Genomic DNA, 12,609 nt, shown 5'->3' with positions numbered 1-12,609 from the left:
TCAATATTAAAATTTAGGGGAGAACATTAGACCCAAAAATAATAATTCAAATAATGAGATTTGGAGGACCAAATTGAATATGAAAAATATGATATAATAACTAAGAGTATAATTACAAGAAAAAATATATAATTTAATATTAAAATTTTAGAACATTAGGATAAGTATAACAAAAGGAAGATATATAACATGATTATCTAAAAATGAATGAATAATTTATATTCTTTAATTATGACTATACCAATGTATAGAGTACATTTTTATGCAGGTTCACATTTAAATTTTCTCATTCACTAAACAATAAATACATGAACTTTTATGTAATTACTAATTACTATTGTCTCCGTTACTAAATAAGTGTCTTTTAGGAAAAATATTTTGTTTTAATTGTATGTTTTTAGAAAATCAATATAACATTAGTGATTGTGTTTAACAAGACTACTTATACCTCGTTAGTATAGAAGATATTAGGTGAAAATTATGAAATAAATATAATTACTGTTTAGAAGAAATAATAAATTAAAAAGTATCACATAAATTTAATAAAAAAAAAACCTTAACTACACTTCATAAATCCTTTATATCTGCCATTTTTGACACGTTGCGGTAAGAAATGGTCTTGCCCTGACTTGTACACGAAAAGTAGTTAATTAATTATTTCATTCAAATTGTTTATCATATAATGTCAAATATTCAAATTAATATTGTCTTCTCTACGTAATACTCATACATATAACTTCATATAAACTGACTAAAAAATTTCCCATAACAAGTTCACTCAGCTCTATGAGGAAAAAAAAATTCTCTTATCATCAAATTCATCAATTCATGCTTAAGGCTAGCTTGGCAAAACAAAAAGTGAGTATTTAAATGGAAAAATAAGTAGTAATCTTCCTTTCCAGAATCTGCACAACCACTCTTTGGTGTGGAAATCAAATATATATATATATATACATACTTGGTTTATTTTACTTAAACATCATAATCATTTAGATATAATATTAACATCAAATTAAATGACACATTTTCTAAACTAGCTAACCCTGTGTTACAAATCAAATGTTGATCGAATTATGTTGCAACATTATTATATTATCAAGTATAATGTCATAATCATGATTCATAAAATTAGTATCTTACCTTCCATCGAAAAAAGAGAGTATTTTTAGGTCGATGACATGGTTGATATTTCAAAAGAGTAACAGTTGGAAATTTATTAGAAAGGGAATATGTAACCAACATGCACTCAATCCAGTCATGTTAATGTAGATCTTGGAAAAAGCTTACTCCTGTTTAGATCTCAAGTTTTAGAAAGTTTATTTATTATTGGTAATAGCCTAATTTATAATAATTAGGTACCAGTAAATAATTTATATCAAATATATTCATCTCCATAATTACACTTTACATTTTGTACTTCCTACATATTATAATAAACCAACCTTATACTTCCGGTACTAATTAATGAATACATAATTTTGGAATGTTAGTATATATAATTGTTTGATAGATTTGAAAATTATAATTATTTTTACATGCCTTTTTTTAATATAAGTGAATTAGTTATAAGTAACTTATAAATAGTGATATATGGTCTAAATAGAAAGGTTATCAAATTAAAAATCTCTCTCTACATATATATATATATATTATTAGAATTTTTCTATTGTGAAAGGGAGCTTTGAAATGTAATAGAAACATTGATTTCTATGTTATTAAGAGTGAAACTGCCCCAACATCCATGAACAATTTTGACACAATTTTTTAATGAGGAATCATATTGTTTGGTAAAGAGCATGATATAGTAGTGGTCAGAAATATGATACAAGTCGGCAACTAGATCCTTCGATTACAGAAAACATAGTACAAGATTGCTCAATGGTGTTGGTCAATCGAAATATACCAAAGCATATGTAAATGTAAATGTCAAGCAGCCGACACACTGAATGTTAGATTCAAATCATACTTTTTTTAATATGGATAAATATTAAAATATATGCCACATCTCTGTTTTCACATTCATTAATAAAAAAAATATAAAAAATGTGTCCAAATTAATCATTTTATGGTCAAAATAGTCTCTATTAGGTAGTGTAAAACATATTAAAAAGACTTATTTGATTTACATTTAAAACTAGCTTTGATAATATATGATGCATTCATTCTCTACACTAATTAAAATATATAACCAAAATTAGTATATGTGATGCAGTAAGAGAGAATATATTGTACTAGAAGTGTAGTAGGTTCAAAATTACAATGAAGTGATTTTTACTTATATTTGTGAATGGTGTAGGTATTATATGTCTTCTCATTTATTAACAGGGTACTGATAGAAAGCAACTATTGATTGAATGAAACCATACATGTTGATGGCACAAGGGATTGACTTTCTCTATCACAGAAAATTATTATACTGAGACGCACATTCTGAGGAACATGAACAAAAGAGAAATAAAAGTAACCCAAATTTCAATATTGGTCCCCTCATATCGAGGCACACTGATTGTGAAAGAAAGAAATGAATGACAAACACAATAGTCCAAATCAAAATAAAGGAGGGCTTCTTTTTCCATCAATTGTTTGAAGCCACACATGAGAAAATAACTTATATAAGAAAGTGTTTATGGAAACATTATGTAAAAGGAAATAAAGGGTACTATACTAAACGTAACAAAAGCAAGACAGAAATACATAGAACATCAATGCTGGTTCATCACTGTGTGTTTAATATAAGGAAAGTAAAGGTGAAAAACATCCACCTGCCAAGTTGTTCCTTAGTGAGGAATTTTTAACTTAAACAACTTTATTTGTACAATAATTTTGTAAATGGAACTTAGAAAATGTCAAACTCTAGTGTACAAAATTATTTTACAGAAATCATTTTTCTTATAACTTTACAATAATTGAAGTGAGTGTAAAAAAAGTGAGTTGAATATAAAGATATATCTTAGAGGACAGAATTGTGATTGCATTTTAGTTTGTATTATTATATTTTAAGAGAATAAATGAAGAATGGATCGTAATGGAAGAAGTGTATATTTTCCTTTTAATATTGATAAGAAGCTAGATACCCGGAAATCATGTGTGTGGTAGTGAAGGAAAAGAAAAAAACTAAATCAAGATGTCGTTTTATTAACAATGATTGATATAAATCAAGACAATGCATAAAAAATAGATTAAAACATTCACACTACTTACAAATTTATCATTATTAAATGGTTACAATTGGTTGTTTTGATTATATATGTTGTTGGGTGTGTCATATGTGTACATTCCTTCTCAAAGCTTAACTCTGATAAGAGACAGAATATATTGGGGAATGAAAGTCTCCAACGATTCTGCCGGAACCTACCTTTTGACTATTTCACTTTTAAATTAACAAAACTGTCAGAACTATTTTTATTTAAATATAATCTCAATATAATCTCATTCATTCATACAATATAATACCATATCATATTCTAAGTTATTGTTTTGGTTACAGTGTTATATTCTAAATTATTATTTTGGATAGAGTGTCATAATCTAAATATTAAAAAGATACTTTTAGATGTATTATATGTGACTGTTGTAAAAATTGGTTGGTGCAGCCGGTTTAACCGGTACGAATGATAAATTAATTATACCGATCATATAATTATAGTAGTCAAAACCAGTCATATCGGCCAGTTTTTATTTAAATTTATTTTTTTAATGAAATTTTAAAAAAAATTGATTTTTTTGTTGATTTTTCAACATTAATATTAATATATAATATATGTATATCTAACTTTAACTGTGAGTAGTTTAAATAGTGAACCACTGATTAAACCACTATACCATTATATCGGTACTTTAATTGGGTTTGATGATCTGTACGTTTTAAATAACACTGTTATATTATATCCAATCCAAATCACAGCGTATTGTTTTATGTTCTCAATATACGCACAATGTGATATGTTGATTATGTTGATATTAATTATTAGAATATAAATTTATCGGTCTAGTGGTGTAAGATTGTATTAGATTTTTAAGGTCGAATGATTGATTCATGTGAATGACATTTATTAGAAGAGACAATCATACACTCCGAAAGAAGTTACTTCATTCTCCAAAAAGGTGAATGCATACTCTTGGTAGTAGCAAAAAAAAATTCACATTAGAATATAGACATTGACTTGTGTGAAGTAGCTCTGACATCTGTCTCAACTCCAATCTCAAAGTAAATTGTGTATATATTACTTTTTTTAATATTTGCATAGCCGGAACTAGTGCTTAGGCAATTTGCTCACATCCATATTTAATATCTCAATTCTATATTAAACATAAGAAATGTTAATGTGCACTTATTTATATAAACACATGTATACACTTCAAAGAACACTAGTGTCAACTTGTATGATTTTTATTTTATAAGCTGATCCACATAATCTCAAGTACCATTCTCAACCAATGATTAAAAAAAGTTTTCTATCAAATTATTATGGCGCATTGTTTGTTGTTGTCTAAATTATAAATATTGTACTCAGAAGCAATCTTACTAGAGTTAAGTATGATTAGTTAATATAGATGGCCAAGCTCTTCTAATTAACTAAAGACAATTATTCTAAAATAGGCCACTAACTAAAAAATAAAAAAAGATTGAAACTTTAAAAAAAATTAGTGTGTTAATAACTTCAATTCATCACTTTCCCAAAAGGCTTCCTCTTCTTTTTTATAAGAAAATACTTCCCTATATTCTCCTTAATTAGTACTACTATTTAACATTCCCCTTCATATTTACCTTGCCCAGTCCCTTAAAAAATTCCAATATGTCATGACATAAATTATTTTAGGCTACTACATTAATCGATAAACCTAAAATATATTTGCTACAACCAGCATGAAAACATTTTCTTTTAATTTGTAGTGTTTCTCACTCACAAGTCACAACCACGGAACAATATATATGTGTTCGCGGGGAAATCTATATGCTTAGCTTTCTATTAATATAAATTAATTAAATTATAATTTCTGGTGGGGAAGCTATAAAAAGCACTTACATCTAAATTATAAATTAGCCATGGCTATACTTATAAACACAAAAGAATAACATCTAAATAATTTGGATCTAGATTATACGTAGGCTATAACTTATGGCAATTAAAATGGGTAAATTGAAAACTAAGTCGTTGACTTTAGCACGTCATGGATTTGAAATTTAGGAGTAAAGAGTATAGGTTTGAAATTCTCTTTGTTTTTGTAGGGTTCTAGCTATGTTTAACAAGCTTGCATTGGATTTGACCCGTACGTGTTTCTGACTTCTAAATAATGATGTCTACTTACCTTACCTTAATTACCTTTGTTGGTGATCTTAGAGGTGGAGGAGTTTCAATAATTAAAATAGAGTAAGTACTTATTCTGCTATTTGGTCAATTAAGTCTTTGATTCAATGTTTTATGTTTCTTAAGTTGGCCAATTAAGCCCAACTCACTCATACTTTTATGAGGGGGGAAATTTTATATTAATAATATAAAAAAAAATTATAAACTGTGACGGTATCATTTACGGTTTATATTTAATTATTATTTATTTTTTAAAAATGTAAAACAAATTAATAATATATTGATTATATATAAATCTTTATCGAGGAAAAATATGACTTAGGTTTTGGAGTTAGGACTATTTAATGGACACGTTGTTTGGTCATCGATCTTCTGCCTAAATTAAGCATAGATAAATTTTATATTAAGATTAGAATGGACCGGAAGAGAAGAGATAATTTTAGAAAGTCTTCCCTTATTTGGGAGTTGGATGAAAGAGAGATGAAAGTTTTGGAAGATTTTTCAAACCCTCTAAAACCCTCCATCTTTTTATTTTTATCGTTCCCCAATTAGGGATTTTTCTAGAGAGAAAAATGTAAAATACATAAATATTGTTAGTAAAATTATATAATTATATATTATTATTTATTTCTTATTGTTAATTATATTTTTAAAGTTAAAATAAAAAATATTATAATATAATCATTAGTTTATTCTTTCATCTAAATTTTATAATTCCAAACAAGAGAGATTATTACATTCATTTCTCCTTCTCTTCATTCTTCTTCCTAGTCATTTGATCTATTTCCTTTATTTCTCTTATAACTCTCACACATAACCTTAAATTGTAATTCAATAATATTTACCAATCCTATCAACTTTCAATAGTTGTACATAGGTATCTAACGTGTTCATATTATGTCACAAACACTTGAGTAGTTGAGTTTTTTTTTTGCTATACATTAAAATTTTAAACTTAATAAATATGTGCTTGTTTTTGTTCTTTTAATTTTTATACCTGCAATTTTAATGTTAGGTCCAATCAAAGTAATGTACACGCGCTTGATAGGCAAGGACAGCAAGAAAAGAGACAGAGAATTGTATTGATGAATTTAATAAATAGAAAAAAATAGAAAGGAAAAGTCATATTCATCCTACATTATTACAATTCACATATGGAACAAAATTATACACTTTGAAGATGACATTTGAATGTGTTTGCTAAAGAGAAATTCGGGAAGAAAGATGCTACTTTTTCCTTCCTCGTACGTAAGTTAATTTTAATTAATTTGCATCGACCAAAAAAATTATATAAAAGTAGTTATTATGCTTAAATTATCAAGAAAAATTACCTTTGTTTATAATTTTATAAACTTCATTTGTTTTCTCTAATTTAATTATCACTCCATTACTTCATCCGCTTTTACTATAAATATTAGAATATATGTTAAAATTAAACTACAAAACCTCTTACACATGATATTGATATGTGTCATAATATTTTACTTCATTTAAAAATTATTAAATTTTAAGTAAATTGAAATTACCATAATGTGTAAAAAATTACTAATTTTACTAGAGAATGTATCATTATTCTATGCAAAATACATGTAAAATTGTCTTATTTATAGGACAAATAAAGTATTAATAAATAAACAATGGAAAAATTAAGCATAGCCTAATTAAACACATAATCAAATATAATTATAGATTTACAATTGTTGTGCCAATTACTTTATGCCACTTTCTTGCCACAAAGATGTAAATGATAAAAATATAAATAATATCTTAAATGTCATTCAATATTTTAATATTTTCTTATCGATCACAATTATTCTAATAATTAATAATGATAATAAATGTAATTCTGTTATATATATATATATATATATATATATATATATGAAACATTATTGTAGAGTAAAAGAATTTAGGTTGGGCACATTAATTAGAATTGATAATGGTGGTGAAGGGTGAAGAAGGTGTGAAAATTAATCCTCATATGGCACGTTGTTCGAAAAGAGAATAATAAATACAAATGGGTCAGAAGAAAACAGTAGAAGCGAAAAAAAGGGTCATGATGTGAGAGGTGAGAAAATGATTTTGTAATCGATTGCTTTATGATTGATGCACTTCTTTTGAAAAGTATGCATTTGACGGTAAAGAAAGAGAGAGAGTGGAGGAAAAGTTCCTTTACGAAAAAGCACTTTATTTTAACTTTCACTTTTTCAAGTCTGACATATATAGAAAAGTGATAAGAAAAGAGAAGTATTAATTATGAGGTTATGATGAGTAAATGATGAAGAATGCAGAGCGTGCATGGCTTCCTTGACTTGGTTAATGCAGTACACGTTCAACTCTGCTTCTATTAAAAGTGGATTTTGTAATTAGCTTTTTGCCTTCATTTCTTTCTCTAGCTAGAGCTATACTCATCAGCTACTAGGTCAAAATGGAATGCCGTGAAAGACAATAATTTCTCATGTTGGGTCAAAATCGAGGAAACTATGTTATAGTTGAGTTAAAAGGAACAGTAATTATATATTCTCCTATTAAATCTTTAATTAATTATTATTAAAATAATAAAGTATCAATATATAATATATGCTATTTTCTTATGGTTTAAGAGGATATATCTTTTACAATGTGAAGGATGCACTAGATTGAAATAGTAATGCTAATAGTGATTTTAGTGTATCTTCCAGTTACTATTGGTTGGGAGTCGATCACAAAGAGTGGAAGGCTGAACCTAAGTATACTTGGTATTGGAGACCAAAATACTTAGAGAAAGGTTCAACATCTTTGCTCGATGATTTAATTAGGAGCAATACCAAACAACTCTTCGTGTTATCATCAAAATTTGATCAACTTATCATATTGTGGTAGGTATTCAGCGAGATTTGAAGATATTCATCATTCCATCTGTGATTGTCTACACTCACTAGAAGATTGACTGCTCGAGCTTCAATAAAATAACCATTAAAATATGATAGGAGGTTACAAAAAAAATGGAATTATTTATAACCTAATTTGATGATAAGCTATGATTAACATATAAGATGGAAAATTCTCATATCATTGGAGTATGCTATTTTCTTTAGATCTCCTATGCAAAGTAGTGTTTATATAGCTATCAATATATATGTATTGTTGGGAATCCCTCCTTAGTTGATAGAAGTATTGACTTTGGTATATGATCAATGGAATATGAGCCCATGAACATTAAACCTTGATAAATTGAAACCACCACCCTTAACATTATTCCCCCACTCTTCAAGACATACAATGGTCAATTGAAACCTCGGTAAATGATCAACTAAATAATAGAGTGGTGGTCTTTACAAAGTCTTAACATTATTTTTTGACTCTTAAAGACTATAAAGTCCAACATAGAAAATTGAAGACAATACATTCAAAATGTCTTAAATATATAAAAAACATAATTATCCACAATTTCTTTATGAAGAACCTTTCCTTCACTTCAATATATAAAAGGAATCTGTGACGAAGAGATAACAAGTAAGTGAGAAAGTTATTATCCACCCTATTGTCAGAAAAGTATTCTCGGTGAAAGGTTTTGAATTTAATTATTTTTTAAGTGAGATTGGGTGTTATGTTTTTAATGGGTAATATATTTTTTGCAAGAGAGTGTGGTATAAGTTTAATTCCATGAATATGCGAGTGAATGACCTTTCACATCATGGATTGTTGAGGACCCTGGCCCTGCTAGTGCTGACAAGTCCTTCACGAAACTCGCTGACTCTATTATATTTGTCTACCCCGCTTTCAAAGCGTGTTTTCTTTCACTAGTACCAACTGTTTTTATTTGTAACTTTCTTCACTATTTACATACTAATACTGTACACACCCATTCATACATTGGGGAGTAGAATATAGATGGTAGCTAAGCTATTTAGTGTTACCAACTGAGTTATTTGAACACTTCGTTGATAGCAAAATAAGAACGTTTTTTGGCTTGTTCCACGTCGGAGAAGGCATGTTGTTCGGTTTATAAAGTCCCACCACAATGGATGATTTATGAATGAAGTGAAAAATAGCAAGAACTTATAGGAAAGTGAGATGAATTATGAAATGGGATGTAAGTCCCACCAAATTTTTGTTCATTAATGGTGATACTCTAATGTTTTGACATTAAAATCATATACATTTATTTTATCTTTTATCTTCTCTTAATACTTGTCTCCCTAAATATATTGAAAAACATTAAGAATGCGCTAGTTTTAACTTTTAACTTTTACTGAACACTACGAATGTTATTTATTACACATCTCCGGCCCCCATTCTGTAGGGTAACACGACCAGATTGGATTTTATTGGTTAATTTTTACACTATTTTTTTTTATGATAAGATCTAAAAAATCTAAAAGTAAGAATGTGTTTCAAGAAGGTTCAGCCAACAAGTTTAGAGGAATTTACTCTAATCACTCCTTTTTTTATCCACTTACTCAATGAACTATAGGGTGTGTACAATTCCAGAAGAATGGGTCCTCATTGGAAGCCCCCATTCCTTTCTTCTGGTTCATAAGGAATCAACTTGTTCTGTCCTTCTCACTTTCATTTTTTTATTATTTAGGGAATGTCACAATTTTCGGACAAACATAGTATCCATAGAGGGATTAAATGACAATCACTTTTGATGGTGCCTATGGGGCTCAAATGACAATCTCAAATGGACCAGCTATTGGAATAAGCCGAACGACTGATCAATAATCTTCCTGGACATGGACCCAGATGATGGTTTTCGACTCAATTATATAATCAGCCCAATCTGAACCTCTACCCTACTCTAACCCAATGGCTTTGCCCAATGGCTGTGTCTGCATCCTTTTCATCAACATTTGTGTAGTTTTATCCGCATTCATTGTTCTGTCTATTTCACCACAACACTTCCTTCACTGCAATCTCACAAACCATGACTACCATTTAAAACTTGATTGCAATATTAAATTGACCCCAAACTATTGTTATTCTACCTTTCTAGCCATTTAACTCATATTGCATTTTCTAACTAGAAATCTTGACTACAAAGACACAGAAAGAAGTACCAATTCTTGTCAAGAAGCACTTCCTTCACAAAAGTGCAGACAGTCAATCTGCTGCCATAATTAATAGATTCAATAACTGAATGTCACCAAGATCCTAAATGTAGTGGGAAACATGGGTATTGAATTGCAATAGGACTAGTAGCTGGAAAGCATGTATAGTGGGTGAGAACCAAAAATATGCAAGTTAACCACTTGTCAAGAACAAATATTAGATACACTGAATATTAGTGTCTGAGGTTCTTTTAAGATTATTCTTACATAGTATAATCTCTACCAATTTCTCAACAAATACTAGTTCTACATATTTTGGTAAACCTCTTCGACTAGGATTATCTCATTCTCACATGCCTCCTAATGCTGCAGCTTGCTGCATCCCCTAACCAAACCCTGCAACACCCTCACAACAATCAACCCAGCATCGGTTCGTGATTCAGCGACTCTTTAACCTGACTTTGACAGTAGACTCTTCTTTTTCTTTTACCAATCAAATCAAAATGCTTTCAAAAACAAAATAGCACCCATCACTAGGAATCCCAATTGTTCAGCTAACCCTTGCATCATATGCTCAAGGAGAAACACTAACCTACTTCGAATACTTCTTCTAACATGTTTCTCTTATTGCGCCATGTCTCACATTCTCTACAAAGTATGATTTAAAAAGTAGGACTATGTGATAAGAGTTAAAAAAATGCAGTAGCATCAAGGCGCATTAAGCTACTCCAATTTTCAGCAATTAATTCATATTTGAACAATCTTTGTTCCTCTCTGGCGTGGTCACTAACTTCTAAGTCAAATTAAAAACAACAAAAGTTGTCCACCAATTCCAACTTAATATCTTCAGACTCCAAAATTGTTATTTTCAATACACAGAACCATGAATTGAAACATGATTTTCCATAAATACACATCTATATTAGAATCATGATAGCACACAAGTGAAGAAGTCCTTTTCCTATCCTCAATCATTTTCAACATACAAAATGGTTAAACCTAGAAATGGAAAAAATAATAACCTACAAGGCGAAACCCTTCAAGTACTCAGGGTCACGCTTAGCACGCTCCTGGAACTTCTTGAACCACCGGTCCAATATATCCATTGGTACTACCAACTTTGACCCATCCACACCACAAAACGATTGCATGAAATTGAACAAATTCTCACCAACCTTCATCGCCAACCGCTCGATCCGCTTCTCCGCCACCACGTCCAGCGACGGCAGCAACGCCAGGTCCTCAACCGACACACCAATTTTCGCCGTTAGAGGCTGTGCATCCGCCGTCAACTGCAGCTGTCCAGTACCATCGCAGCCACCGGGATCCGGCCACGGCAAGGATAGTACGGCGGAGGGACGGGCGATCGTGACGGCACCGACAAAAACAAAAGGCGATCCCGGCGACTGGATGTAAACGGCGAGCGCCTTGTCCGGCGGGAGGGTGAAACTGTTGAGGAGGAAGATACAGATTTCGCGAACCTGGTCGTACGCCTCACCTGCGCACGTTAGAATAGAGCGGTTAGTGATAGTATCTATATAGAGCTAAGGATGCTAATGTGCGCTGAATAAGGGTTAGTAATTGTTTAATTCAATTAAAATGATGAAATTACCTACGAAAGTGTTCATATCGAGGATCCAGTGGAAGGTGTCGATTTGAGCGAAAGTGGAGATATCAATGGGGAAGCTCCGATTTGGGAAAACAACTCCGAACATGATGATTGTGTTTGCTAACTGTTTCAGAATACGTTTCCGTTCTTTGTTTTTTCGACCTGTGTTCTTCTGTGATACAGAGTGATGGAAGCAAAGGGTTTAAGAAGAAGATTGGCTCTCTCCACAACATTCTCTCTAGAACATTCTCAAGGTAGGAAACCGGGGGCAAATGCATGTACATAGATAAACTCATTACAAAATGTGATAAAAAGTTATTAAAAGATAAAAAAGTTATTATTAAAACCATAAATTTAAATTTATAAAATTCTATTAGTACTACCTAGTGTATTTAACTCAACAATGTCATTATTAGAAATTGAACATTTTACCTTTTAATCATTTTGGGTAAAGGTGTCAAAATGTGCTACTCGGACGGGTTTGGGCTAACCCACATCGGGATCGGGCTAAAAAGTCTAGATCAATTTATACATATCAAATTGTAGTTCAATCCCGCCCTAAGCGGAGTGTGGGATGTGACAGGTCGCCCCGTATAAACTAAAAATATTTTATTTAAATCGGCCTGCTTAAACTAAAAATATTTTGTTTAAATTCTAA

At 30.2% G+C, this 12,609-nt stretch overlaps 1 protein-coding gene across 2 annotated transcripts; it reads right to left on the bottom strand.

Annotated features, from left to right (window-relative positions):
- On the bottom strand, positions 11,166-12,202 carry LOC109355835 (protein OPI10 homolog). Of its 2 annotated transcripts, XM_019599072.1 has the most exons (3): positions 12,122-12,202; positions 11,955-12,089; positions 11,166-11,840 (listed from the first exon to the last, which is right to left on the bottom strand). In XM_019599072.1, exons 2-3 carry the CDS (start codon positions 12,055-12,057, stop codon positions 11,365-11,367), a joined length of 579 nt encoding a protein of 192 aa, XP_019454617.1. In that variant the 5' UTR covers positions 12,058-12,089; positions 12,122-12,202; the 3' UTR covers positions 11,166-11,364. The 2 variants fall into 2 exon arrangements, with proteins under 2 accessions (XP_019454617.1, XP_019454616.1); XM_019599071.1 differs by lacking the exon at positions 12,122-12,202 and having other exon boundaries at positions 11,955-12,113.

Source organism: Lupinus angustifolius, chromosome LG09 (assembly GCF_001865875.1).
Source record: "Lupinus angustifolius cultivar Tanjil chromosome LG09, LupAngTanjil_v1.0, whole genome shotgun sequence".
Taxonomy (NCBI): Eukaryota; Viridiplantae; Streptophyta; class Magnoliopsida; order Fabales; family Fabaceae; genus Lupinus; species Lupinus angustifolius.
The sequence above is the reverse complement of the archived record's forward strand: the minus strand, read 5'-3'. Positions and strand labels throughout refer to the sequence as shown.